Here is a 14060-nt window from a genome sequence, read left to right as displayed (position 1 = left end):
TGTACCGCCAAAAAAAAGTAGCCCTAGAATAGAATCAGGAAGTCTCAGGAGGAAGCCCATTCTTCCCGCTTTTTTGAACTCTGTGTTCAACAGAACAGTGAGTTCCACCAAGTTAGGAAAGCCACCCTGAGCCATGCCTCTCTCTAGAAGTTCAGAAAAGCAAATTTCACATAAAAATGAACAATAGAAAAGTATCAGAGTCAAACTCCATGCAAAGTTATAAGAGCAAGGAACAGAATAGTATCCCTACAGTGAGAGCTCTACTCTGTGAGAATGTTTCTTACTGAATAGATCAAAACTACAACCACCTATTACCATTAAGAAAATAACATAAGACATGAAATGAGAACATAAGTGGAAATTTTAAAATCTCAGAAGTAAGTGACAGGACTTAGGCAAGAATTAGAGATGTCAGAAAAATTATTTCAGAAATGAAGAGTAAACTAGAAGGAACACAAGAATGAATAAACACAACAGATTATGCCTTAAGAGAAATAGAAGGTTAACAGGAGGACGTTTTTAAAATAAGAATTAAAAAATTTAAGAGAGAAAAAGTTTTGAAAGGAAAGTGACCAATATTGAAGATAGCAAACAACTTCCAACATGTGGAATATACATATGTGTATTCCCTGAAGAATTAAAAAAAAAAAATAGGGGGGGAAAACAGGCACCTAAAACTACAATTCAAGAAAACTTTCCTTGGGAAAAAAAAAAAAGATTTGAAAATACATATTAAAAGCAGTCTTCATGAACGGGGAATTCAAGAATCTGTACAATACTGATTTCCGAGAGGAAGACGTGTTTAACCAATGAGAAGATCACATGATTGTGGCATCTGACTCACTTACCCCTCTAGCAAATCCATGAACAAGGGTGTTAAGTAGGGAGATGAGAGTGTACTGGGAAAAGTTGAAACTAACCTGAAGGAGGATGCTAGGCTGACCTTGGGGAGACAGTAATTTTTCTGTGTTTCAGAGTTGGCCTGATAACTGAGGCCTTAGTTCCTCCGTTTTTTGGTATTCACTGCTTCTCAGGAGAAAAGTTTTATTGTAGCATTACATACAACTGGAAAGTACTGATTGAATTTAAAACTATGTTGTAGGTTTTTACAAAAGAATAAGGAAAACAAGAACAACCCAGACTAGGAAAATAAGCCAACAACATAAAATGGGCAATTCATCAAAATAAAACAAAGTAAATGGCCAATACAAATCTATAGAAAATGTTAAATTTCTCCTTCCCTGTAATCAATAAATGCAAATGAAAACAACAGTGAGGTGGCATTCCCCTTTCCCTAATGCCACCCGTATCCCATTGGTAAAGATTTAGAAAGATTATCTCCTCTTGCTGTCAGGGATGCAAAGCTGGCCTACTCATACTGCTGGTGGGAGTGTAAACTGGTAATGGCATTTCTCAAGGGCATTTGGGCAGGTTGTAACAAAACCTTAAAAATTTTCACACTCTTGCATGCCATAATTCCATTTCTGGGAATTAATTCTAAGAAAGTAATTAGAGGTACATGCAAAAATGTGCATTTTAAGGATGCTTATCATAGTGTTATTTATCATAGAGAAAAACTGGAAACAGCCCAAAGAAATGTCAAACAATAGGAAGTTGGATGAATTCTAGTAGAGTCAACATAGTATTTAACCATCAAAAAGTGTTTTTAGGACTATTTTGTGTTTTGGAGACTGTTTTGAAAAGTATAAGGAAATGCCTACACTAAGTGAAAAAAGGAGATTGTCAAATCATTAATTTTCTTTAAAAAAAGATGAAAAAGCTGGAAAGTTTATGTGTATAGAAAAAGGACTAGGAATAAATACATCATATTATTAATGTTTATTTTTGGGTGGTGAGATTATAGGTCATTTTTTTATGTGTTTCTGTATTTGCTAAGTTTTCTACAGTTGTACTCTATAACGAGAAAAAGATATTTCAGTACTGTTAACAAAATTCAACTGAGTAAATTTTAAAGATCTTATTGGCTGTATTCAGTGATTCATGAATTGAGAAGCATCCAATCTAGTAGATAGGGGCTCTGACAAAGTGAAAGTCCTTTATAAGCAGAAGGGAGCAGGAACCAGGCAGAAGGGGGAGTCTAGTGTAACACTAGGCAAAAAAGTGGGTTGCTTATTACAAGGTTACTTTCCTTTAGGGGATAGCAGAGGTCTATCAGACAGATTACCTAACTAGTGCTGATCAGATCATTCTGGTTTAAGATTCCATTTCTGGGGGAGCCAAAACTGTAATTATGTTGAATCTCTGGTGGGGTGGGTCTTAGCCTAAGTGACTGCATTTTGGGCCTGTTGTCTTGTTTTTAATAACAACAAAAAGAATCAAACAAGGATACTTTTGAAAATAAGTTCTTGGTTGCTGTGGCCATGCCTGTGTTCTCAACAGATTCATGTGGTGAGTGTGAATATGTTATTTACTCTAAATACACTATTTTTAAATGTTAGTGTTACTTTATACCACTGTAAAAGTAAAGTAATGGATATAATCTGAATATCATAAGTTTTCTACCCCAGAAGTAAGGGAAGGGGAAACAGTTTCATTTTTATTTATTAAAGCTGTCGAAATATTGGAAGGAGAAAAGGAAGATGGAATGTGACCTTGTTTTCTAGACAGTGCTTCTCATCCAGCCCAAAGACTTGTTTGGAGTGGAGCCAGAATCCTGAGTTCTAGTCCTAGGCTTGCTACTGTCATCGTGTAAGGCACTTGGGGGCTTAGAGCCTCAGTTTCCTCATCCCCAGACACAGCCATAGGGCCATTTTGTGGATCAAATGAGGACAATGGTCATGAAAGCATTGTAACACTAACTACAAGGTTAAAGAAGAATTTTGAAGCTGCTTTAAGGGTTAAAAATCAGTTTCAAGCAAGAAATGAATAACAACTTTGTTTTCTGCTTCATCTCTTCGTCTTCAGGATATCAGGCGACACCAAAAACAGCACCCACCACAACAGGCACTTCCACAGTATTGGTTGCAACAGCAGTCCATGCATATCGCTAGTAAGTAGCTGAGAAGGAACACTTTATAAAGTTGGTGGGGGTGTGGGTTAAGCTCCTGCGTTTTGCAATAAGCCTTTCTGTTCATTGCAAAATGGCTACTCAGTCCTGCCATAGACAAAGTATCAGTAATGCTTTTTAATGTTTCATTTGGAGAATTTTGCACACAAAACTTTGAAGAGCCATTATCTTGTGTACTCTCTCTGGGAACTGCTTATACCCTCAACAACTGCCTTTTTAAGCGCTGAAAGAAAGCCACTCCACTGAGATATCATGAATGGTAGATGTTTAAAGAGTAAAGAAGTTGTATATGAGCTTTAAATTATAAACTACTCACCTCTGTCCCTTTCTAGAGGCTGAATGACTAGATTCCCCACTTTATATGGCAGAAAAGAAAGCTGGTTCTACTTAGTTGAAGGAAGTATTAATACCTGTTTTTCTTGCTTCTATAGCACAAATGGTCAATATGTAAAGCAGGGCAAATTTGGTGCTGCAGTCCTGGGAAATCACACAGCCAGAGAGGTAAGATTGCCTCCTCGTCTCATGTATATTCACATGTCCCAAATTATCAGTGAGCCGGTTTTTATTGGGACTTGTCTGATGTCTTACATATCAGAGGATTAGATTGTTTGTACTGAATGTGAATTTTTAATGTTAGATATATAATAATATTTATAGTCACATTTTGCTTACTGTTGTGTATTGAAACAAATTCAACTGCTCAAAGTCAGTAAGTTTGACCTTTGTGAAATGGATCTAGCTTAAGAATTTGGAGAGTTTCAGAGTAAACCGTTTACTGAGGACATCCTTTTTTTAGGTAGTGAACAACATTTAGTGTACCACTTAGAGCATGACCACTGTTTATCCTTTGAAAGTTTGATGAGTTGGGTAGTCGACCACACAGCAAAATATTGGTTTGAGTCAAAAAGATGTGGATAGAAGTGTGGAGACTGATTTCCTTTTGTGGGTTGTATCTAGCTTCAAATTCTGCTCCAGAAGGTTTTGAACATTGTTGAAATATGCATAAGAAATAATAGAGGGCTTCCCTGGTGGCTCAGTGGTTAAGAATCCGCCTGCCAATGCAGGGGACATGGGTTCAAGCCCTGGTCCGGGAAGATCCCACATGCCGTGGAACAGCTAAGCCCATGTGCCGCAACTACTTAGCCCGCGCACCACAACTACTGAAGCCCGCGCGCCTAGAGCCTGTGCTCCGCAACAAGAGAAGCCACTGCAATGAGAAGCCCTTGCACTGCAACGGAGAGTAGCCCCCCGCTCGCCGCAACTAGAGAAAGCCCGTGTATAGCAATGAAGACCCAACACAGCCAAAAAGTAAATAAACAAACAAATAAATTAAATAAATCTATTAAAAAAAAAAGAAATAATAGAATTTCAGAGGTCCAGGTAACATGGAGTCCATGCACCTCAGAGACTCTGAGATACTGAGAGAGAAGATGACCTGTTCAGGGTAACTAACATAATGAACAACACTCATTTGTATTATAAACAAACAAAAAGCTTAATTTTGGAAATTTGGAAACACCTATAAAAATAGTGGGTCAAGAATAACAAACACCCAGATACCCATTACCGGTCTCTAGCAGTTATTAATCTTGTTTCATCTCAACTGCAGCCTGTTTTCCTTCTTCCCCTGCTCAGATTATTTTGAGTAAATCTCCAGCATACAGTTTTAGCTATAAATATTTTAGTATGTATCTCTACAAGATAAGGATTTTAAAAAACACAACCATTATGCCATTATCACACCTAAACAAAACCTACAATAATTCTTTGATCTCATTCACTACCAGTTAGCATTCAAATTTCCCTGATTATCTCTCTCTCTCTTTTTTTTTTAAAGTTTGTTTTAATCTAATAAGGTCCATGCATTGTAGTTGGTTACTGTGTTCCTGAAATCTCTTTCATTCTCCCTTTGGGAGGTAAATAATGTCTGATTGTCTCTCATTTTGTTATGTTAGCAGCCATTGTTGATTATTATCTAGATCTATTAATTCATTAGGGGTTGCCATTTGGATTTCAAAAATCTGGTATTGGTACTTCATCACCCTTCACCTCCAGATAGGATGTAACATGTTGTGGCAGGCAACAGTCCCACTGTGACCATTATAAAAAGACAGATAAATTGCAAAAATTATGTTTTAAAATTCATTAGAGAGCTATGGAGATTATGAGGACTAGATGAACTAAAATTTTGAGAGGAAAGAGCCAATGAGCTGAGTGTTTCCTCTTCCCTTGGGACCTTTGCTGATGCTTACGAGTAGACTAAATATCAGGTATGTCCCAAACAGAGAGAGACTACTGGGGGAAAGAGACATTGGTAAAAACTAGAGGAGCTCCAAACACAAGATTAGTTTTTCCCCATGGGACCTTTTTTTTTTTTTTTTTTTTTTTTTTGCGGTACGCGGGCCTCTCACTGTTGCGGCCTCTCCCGTTGTGGAGCACAGGCTCCGGACGCGCAGGCTCAGCGGCCATGGCTCACAGGCCCAGCCACTCCGCGGCATGTGGGATCTTCCCGGACCGGGGCATGAACCCATGCCCCCTGCATCGGCAGGCGGACTCTCAACCACTGTGCCACCAGGGAAGCCCCCCCATGGGACATTTAATGAGTTTGGGGGTGGTGTGGAAGTCCAAGGGCTGTGCCAGAAAGGCAGAGGGAAACTTCTGCAATCTTGTGGGGCATAGGAGATAAAATCCTACTGTAGGGTGGGAAAGCAACAACCTTCTTCTCAATACATTTGCTAGATTTTGAACTTCATGGGGAGGAGGCTAAAGAATCTTAGCTCAGAATCTCTGATGGGCAGAAAAGTCAAGACTGAGGAGTCAGAGACCTTCCAGACTCTTAATCAAAAGCTGACGAAGATAGTGCTCAAGAGTAGGGACAACCAGAAATGGACCAGCTCTTAGTAAATCTGTGATCCTTTCCTGACCAGCTCAGTCTATAAGATTAGCTCCTCACTCTATCTGCTTCACATAGGGTAAAGAAAGTCCTTTCTGGTACAAGATTGTATATGAGCCCCCATAGTCAGTCCCTCCCTCCCTTCTGGGGTTGAATTTTAATTTCTCTGTTTGTGTGTGTGTGTGTGTGTGTAGTAAATATATAGGAGACATAAAATTTGCCATTTTAACCATTTTTAAGTGTACAGTTCAGTTGCATAAATTACATTCACAGTATTGAGCAACCGTCACCACTATTTCCATTTTTTTGTCACCCCAAACAGAAAATCTGTAATCACGAAGCAGTAACTCCCCATCCCCCTTCCCTTATTCCCTGGTAACCTCTAATCTACTTTCTATCTCTATGAATTTGCCTACCCCAGGTATTTCATATAAGTGGAATCATACAGTGTTTATCTGGCTTATTTCACTTAGCAGAATGTTTTCTCAAGATTCATCCATGTTGTAGCATGTATCAGAACTTCATTATTTTTTATGGCTGTATAATATTCTATTGTATGTATATAACACATTTTATTTATCCATTCATCATTTGGACACTTGGTTGTTTCCACCTTTTGACTATTGTGAATAACAGGCAGTGAACATTGACATATAAGTGTATGTTTGAGTCCCTGTTTTCAGTTCTTTGGCATGTATACTAGGAGTGAAATTTCTGTGTCATATAGTAATTCCTTGTTTAGCTTTTTGAGGAACTGCCAGACTGTTTCTACAGCATCCATACTGTTTTACATTCCCACAAGCAGTATATGAGGGTTCCAGTTTCTCTACTACCCTGCCAACACTTTATTATTTTTCCTTTTTTTTTAATAGCCATTCTAATAAGTGTGAAGTGGTACCTTATAGTGGTTTTAATTTGCATTATCCTAATGCCTAATGATGTTGAACATCTTTTCATGTACCTGTTGGCCGTTTGTATATCTCGTAGTCACCCCTCATACAAATAAAAACACCAACAAAATAAAGGCATAGCTAACTATAGTTAAAGAGTAGGGTCAAAATGAGAAGAGATTAAAGTGGATGGTGAGAAGATGTAAGTTAAACTCTAAGCTTTAAGGGATGAACTGAGTTTTGAGTTTTATGCCTATATGAAGCCTGACTCCTGACATCTTACTGCTAATTTTGTATTGCCTTTTAATTTCTGTTCTCTCTTTTTTTCCTGCCCATCTTTGCTTGAGTACAGTATAGGATTCTTCTTTATATCAGTCAGCAACAGCCAGTTACTGTTGCCAGGATTCATCTGAACTTTGAGCTAATGGTAAGGCTTCCTGTATTGGAATCATCAATCCTTTGGGATTGGTTTATAGGAGAGATTGATCTGTGCATACCTGGTGGGAACTAGATCCACTACTTCTGCTCTGGAGAGCAGAGTGGATAGTTTTTTTTTTTTTCCTTCTTTTGGCTGTGCTTTGTGGCTTGCGGGGATCTTAGTTCCCCGACCAGGGATTAACCCCGGGGCCCCAGCAGTGAGAGCACCAAGTCCTAACCACTGAATTCCCCAGAGTGGATATCTTAACAGAGCCTCTTGGAAAGGTCTCTTGGCTGCCTTCTGGGAATGTGGACTAAGGGGTGATTGGTGGAAGGTGGGAGGGAAGAAGAAAGTTCCCTGATAGCTTTCTTTGGGTCGACCTGAGTCAAGGCCCTTCTACATGAGCTTAGGCAACCAGATTTATACGCTGCCTGCAGTTGAGTTATCCCAACATTTCTCCTTTCCCCAGGTTCGGCCCAATAACTACAGCACCTTTTATGATGATCAGAGACAAAACTGGTCCATCATGTTTGAGTCTGAAAAGGCTGCTGTGGAGTTCAATAAACAGGTAATATCTATATATTTTTTAGTGACAAGCATTAAAAAATCCACTAAATTCATCAGTTGAGCTTACTGTATTTTAGGGAAATAATACTTATTGAAATTGCTTGAAAATGAGACTTTAAGGAGAAAAAAAAGGCTAAATGTAAACTTACATCTTTAAAACACTTTCCACTTCATAAATTATCTTAAGGAATAAGCACAACTCTTTTTTTTTTTTTTTTTTTTTTTGCGGTATGCGGGCCTCTCACCGTTGTGGCCTCTCCCATTGCGGAGCACAGGCTCTGGACGCTCAGGCCCAGCGGCCATGGCTCACGGGCCCAGCCGCTCCGCGGCACGTGCAATCTTCCCGGACCGGGGCACGAACCCGTGTCCCCTGCGTCGGCAGGCGGACTCTCAACCACTGCGCCACCAGGGAAGCCCACAACTATCTTTTTAAAATACTGTTTCAAGAGAATTTTTTAAAGTTATTTCATGGTCATTATAGAAAATTTAGAAAAGCATTTAAAAAAAAATCATTCATAATCTTACTACCCAAAGTAATCACTGTTAATATGTTTCATTTTTTTCTATTCATGAGTTACATAAGTAGTTATAGTCCTTTAAGAGCTCTTGCTTATTTTATTTAATGAAGTAAAATGCATCTTTCCCCACCTCATGAAAAATTATTTAGAAACATTTTTGAAGGCTGCATAACATGAATGTTCCTTAATTTATTTAATCATTCCCTTACTTTAGGCAGTTAGATTATTTTCAGTCTCTGAGATAAATGATACTGTAGTGAGCATCTTTGCTCTACAGATTTGTATACAAATCTGTCTTTTTTTTTCCCTCTGATTATTTTTTAGGCTAGAAGAAGTGAAAGATTGAGTCAAAGGGTTCATATATTTTTAGGTTCTGTATACACTTTGGCACACTGCTTTTCAGAGAGATTGTACAATTTTACATCCCTGTCATTCTCTCACTATGCCTTTGCCAGCATTTAGAATTACTATCTTTTTTCCTTCTTAGTCTTATTTGCTTGATAAAAAATGACTTCTCTTTGTTTTAGTTAGCATTTATGTGATTGCGATAATGAAACTTTTTGAAAGAAAATGAGTAGCAAGTTTCTAAGGTATACTATGTTTAAACATTGACTATAGAAAAATTCTTCATAAAGATGTATCTGACGTCCTTGCCTAGAATCTGTGCTAAGGTAATATGGGTAAATCTGTAGGTGGTAGAGATATGAATTCTGGGAATACAGCATGGTTTTGTAAAGGGCCTTTATTTTATTGTCTTTAGAAATGCATTTTGAAATTTTTTAGAGGCTCCCCTAGCTTTCACAGGTTCCCAAACACTGAAGCAGTAAATCAGTATAGTAATGATAGCTAATGTTTATTGTGTACTTACTGTTATTTGCCGGGCACTGTGCCAAGTACTCTACTTGTATTAGCTCAGTCTTCATAACTACCCTAGGAAATATGCAAAGCTTTTATCTCCATCTTACAAAAAAAACCTCTGAAATAAGGTTCACAGCAGTTAAGTTATTTGGCTGAGGTCACAAGTTAATAAGTGACAGTGCCCAGATCTGTACCCAGACAGTATGACTCCAAAACCATACTTCTAAGGCACTTTGATTCCTGGCGAGATTACTGACTTTGGAATGGTTTACTTCTGAACATGTAATCTGTTTTGCTAGTGGGTGCCACTGTTTGGAAAAAAACATTAGCAATAACTGAATGAGTACTGAGCTTAAACTAAGTTTATGCTGCTTTGATTTCATCGCACAGGTATGCATCGCCAAGTGCAACAGCATCTCTTCCCTGGATTCAGTGCTGTCACAGGACCTTATTGTAGTAGAAGGCCCTGCTGTAGAAGTTGGAGATTCTTTGGAAGTGGCCTATACCAGCTGGCTCTTTCAGAATCACGGACTGGGCCAGGTAAGAAAATGTATCCTGCAAGTTCTTTTGTAATTTAAATAGCATGAGAGCTATTCAAATGTAAGGTGTTATTACTATGAATTGCTGCTTTTGGCAAATAGAAATCTTTGAGGAGCCCTGCTTTAGTCTCTACAACTGCTTTTGGGGCATAGCCATGAAATGCTAATGTAGAAAATCTGCTCAGTGCCACTATGTCTCTTCTACTTAGAGAAAGGAAGCCAGTTTTGCAAGTATCATTTTTGGTAATTGTTCACATGTATGTCTCTTCCTATACCAGTTTTAAACTTGAATATATCCTTATGGGATTAGGTCTTAAAACCTTTTAGACTTTCCTCACAGTTGTTTCTCCGTTTTTCTTTTCTTCTGTTTTTTTTTTTTTTTTTTTTTTTTTTGCGGTATGCAGGCCTCTCACTGTTGTGGCCTCTCCCGCTGTGGAGCACAGGCTCCGGACGTGCAGGCTCAGCGGCCACGGCTCACGGGCCCAGCCGCTCCGCAGCACGTGGGATCCTCCTGGACCGGGGCACGAACCCGTGTCCCCTGCATCAGCAGGTGGACTCTCAACCACTGTGCCACCAGGGAAGCCCTTTTCCGTTTTTCTTATACTAGATACTGTGAATAGATTGGGCTTGTTTTGTTTTTTTATTATTTAGCCCTCAAAAGTAGTGTGGTATGATAGAAAGAGCTTTCGACTATGAGTCCAAAAAATGTGGATTCAGGTCCCAATTTTATCCTAACTTGACTTTGTCAAGTCATTTAAGCTCTTAATTTTTTTTTCCTGTGAATGGAGCTTAGTGGTGCTCACCCGGCTTTCTTGGCAGGATGGCTGTTGGCATCAAATGAGATAATTTATTTGAAAATTCTTTATAGATGAAAATATTTTTAAACACTTGGTAGGAGAAGTTTTATTTTTTTCTAAACCTGGAAAATCCTTGCCTCAGAGATATTCAGTGTGATAACACCTTTAGCCATGATGTGCTCTCTTCTTTTCAGGTCTTTTAAGAAGTATTTTTCAAGTTTATTTGACATTACCTATTTCAGAAGTACTGTGCTGGTGTGTATTAAGTTGAATATCATAATGATTATTATTATTTTTGAAATTGGCTAATCGTGTTTATTTTGATCAACTTTCAGGTTTTTGACTCTACTGCTAACAAAGATAAGCTGCTTCGCCTGAAATTAGGGTCAGGAAAAGTCATCAAGGTAAAGACTTAACTGTGTTCTTACTATATTTGGGTTTATCAGTTGCAGTGGGCTTACTTTGTAAAATTTCTAACCTGGGTATATTTTTGGAGAATCTGGAAAGGCTTGGTTAAAAAAATAGGAAGAGAAAAATGTGCTATGTTACCTACATTTGGGAAATTTTTACCTGTGAGACAATATATTGAAGAAGGGTACATTTCTTTTCTCTAGTCCCTACATTTTATTTTTCATCCTTTGGTTCTGAGGGTACTATTAAATTCTTCCTATTGCCTAATTGAGAAAGAGGTGAAACTGTTTCTTCTAGAAGTGTATCATAATGGGTGATTCTGATCTGTCTGGGATGCTTTAAATCATGGTGGGAAGCAAGTACAACACAGCAGGAGGAACACTGGGATTGGAGTCTCAGGACCTGGGTTCATGTTGTGAATTTCTTCGTTAGCAACTGTGGAAGTATTTTATAAAGTAAAGAGTATTTTAGGGACTTCGCTGGTGGTCCAGTGGTCAAGACTCCACACTCCCAATGCAGGGGCCCTGGGTTCAATCCCTGGTCAGGGAACTAGATCTCTCAAGCTGTAACTAAGAGCCTGCATGCCACAACTAAAGATCCAGCACGTGGCAAGAAAGATCCTGTGTGCTGCAGCTAAGACCTGGAGCAGCCAAATAAATAAATATTTAAAAAAAAAAGTATTTTACACATGTGGGGTGTCATTGTGTCAGGACATACTGATGCGTTGTAAAGTACTCATTTATCCATGTGGCAGAATGGTTTTCTCCATAGCTTTGTTTATGACTCCTTTTCCCAGAATCCCTTAGAAACTTTTTCCTGTAGATCATAGCAGTTGGGGCATGACCCTTAAAGTTAGACTCATCTAGTGTTGAAATCTTGGCTTAACAATTTACTAACTGATCTTGGGCTAGTTACTTAACCTCTTTAAGCCTCAATTTTCTCTTCTGTAAAATGGAGATATTGCTATTAACCTTATGAAGTTATTTTAGGGATTAAACAACATAGTGGAAGTAAAGCACTTAGCAAAGTACTTAGAAAATGTGTTTAATAAGTGATAGCTTTTATTTCTATTTTAATGCCGTTCTTATGTTCCAATTTCTCTCATCATCTAAGGTAAGTATATTTCATACAGCCCTGGATATGCTGTCTTTTACAAGTGAATTGAGAAGCAGTATTCTAGATGTTCTTATAACCAGTGAGGAGGGGGGAGTATAAACCCGATGATCCTGTACTTTGTTTTGTCTTATGAAAAGGTTTGTATCTGATGAGCTTTTCCTCTTCTCTGATTCCTAAAGAGCTGGGAGGATGGAATGGTGGGCATGAGAAAAGGAGGGAAGCGGTTGCTTATCATCCCGCCAGCCTGCGCTGCTGGCTCTGAAGGGGTAATAGGATGGACTCCATCAACAGACTCGATCCTGGTGTTCGAGGTGGAGATTAGGCGGGTGAGTGAAATGTTGTGTTTGATGAGTCCTCTTTGCTAGTTAAGTTAAAATGAATAAATCAATGTGTCGAAAAAGATTCTGAAGATATCTTTTTTTTTTTAAGTAGAAATGGTATAGTTGGAGAGAACAACAACTTTGGAATCTAAAGGCCAAGGTTTATGTCCTTCTTGGCTCTGTATTCATAGTCACTTCTCTACACTAACCTTCTTTTTATTTTATCTGTAAAATAGCGATTCCTGCCCAATGTTCACACCTTTTGATTTAGTAATTCTATGGCTACAAGTGTATGCTATCAATATGTTTACTTAAGAGTGCAAAGATGCCTATATATAGATAGATAAATAGAGATAGATACATAGTTTCCTCCCTCTGCCACATTGTTTGTGATAGTAAAAAACTGGAAACAGCTTAAGTGTCTATTATTATGAGACTGGTTAAATTATGGTTCTTCATAGAGTGGACGTCTATGTAGTTCTTAAAGAATATCCAAAATCTATTTTTAAGTGAAAGAAGCAAGTTGCTAAACAGTATGGGGGGACTTCCCTGGTGGTCCAGTGGTAAAGAATCCGCCTTAATGATGCAGGGGATGCGGGTTCGATCCCTGGTCAGGGAACTAAGATCCCACATGCCACGGGGCAACTAAGCCCGTGTGCCACAACTACTGAGCTCCCGCACCACGAGAGAGCCCGCGTGCCGCAAACTACAGAGCCCATGCACCCTGGAACCCGCACTCCACAACTAGAGAAAACCCACACACCACGACTAGGGAGAAGACTGTGCATCACAACAAAGAGCCTGCGCCTCGCAGCGAAAGATCCCGCATGCCTCAATGAAGATCCTGCATGCTGCAACTAAGACCCGATGTAGCCAAAAATAAATTAAAACAAACAAACAAACAAAAAACAGTATGGTAGTATGATCTTGTGTTTGTGTGTCTGTGTGTCTACAAATGAATATATGTATATGCCCATATATTCATATAAAATTTCTGGAGGCATTAAAAGAAATGGAATGATTTTCTCTGGAGAATGGAAATGGAGTTCAGAAACTTCTACTTTTTTACATTCTACCCTTTGTACCATTTAAAAATTTTATCAAGAATAATTTCTATAATAAAGTTTGTAACAAATCGCGGTTAATTAATGTTCCCCTCCCCCACCACCAAAAAAAAAAGACTCTGCTTTATACTGTGATTATTAAGTCTGAATGTGATAATGTTTGTGACTATAAACTATAAAGTACAATGCAAATAAATATTATGACCATCCTCATTGTGGTGATTATTCCTTTATTCCTGCTGCAACAAACGATATGCTTTTTTTTTTTTTGCGGTACGCGGGCCTCTCACTGTTGTGGCCTCTCCCATTGCGGAGCACAGGCTCCGGACGCGCAGGCTCAGCAGCCATGGCTCACAGACCTAGCCGCTCCACGGCACGTGGGATCTTCCTGGACCAGGGCACGAACCCGTGTCCCCTGCATTGGCAGGCGGACTCTCAACCACTGCGCCACCAGGGAAGCCCAGGATATGCATTTTTTATTAATGACTCTTTCCTAATTGGACACCCTTATCTCTGGTGGGCATTCCAGCCCTCTTTGACTGATGTGCTTCCAGCTGCCTTTTTCACAGCTTTTGTATTCTTTCACAATTTTCCTTTGAGTTTCAGGAAGTCAGGGGTGGTAATAGATAACCATTTTGAAT

The 14060-nt window shown here is 38.9% G+C and overlaps 1 protein-coding gene across 1 annotated transcript in view; it reads left to right on the top strand.

The window, feature by feature from the left end:
* FKBP15 (FKBP prolyl isomerase family member 15) overlaps positions 1-14060 on the top strand; it is a 55480-nt gene that overhangs the window by 10665 nt on the left and 30755 nt on the right. The window contains exons 3-9 of the mRNA XM_065879305.1: positions 2926-3010; positions 3460-3529; positions 7164-7238; positions 7699-7797; positions 9563-9712; positions 10844-10912; positions 12215-12361. Of these exons, the coding sequence (XP_065735377.1) occupies positions 2926-3010; positions 3460-3529; positions 7164-7238; positions 7699-7797; positions 9563-9712; positions 10844-10912; positions 12215-12361 (695 nt within the window). The remainder of the gene's footprint in view (positions 1-2925; positions 3011-3459; positions 3530-7163; positions 7239-7698; positions 7798-9562; positions 9713-10843; positions 10913-12214; positions 12362-14060) is intronic.

Source organism: Phocoena phocoena, chromosome 6 (genome assembly GCF_963924675.1).
Source record: "Phocoena phocoena chromosome 6, mPhoPho1.1, whole genome shotgun sequence".
NCBI lineage: Eukaryota > Metazoa > Chordata > Mammalia > Artiodactyla > Phocoenidae > Phocoena > Phocoena phocoena.
The sequence above is the reverse complement of the archived record's forward strand: the minus strand, read 5'-3'. Positions and strand labels throughout refer to the sequence as shown.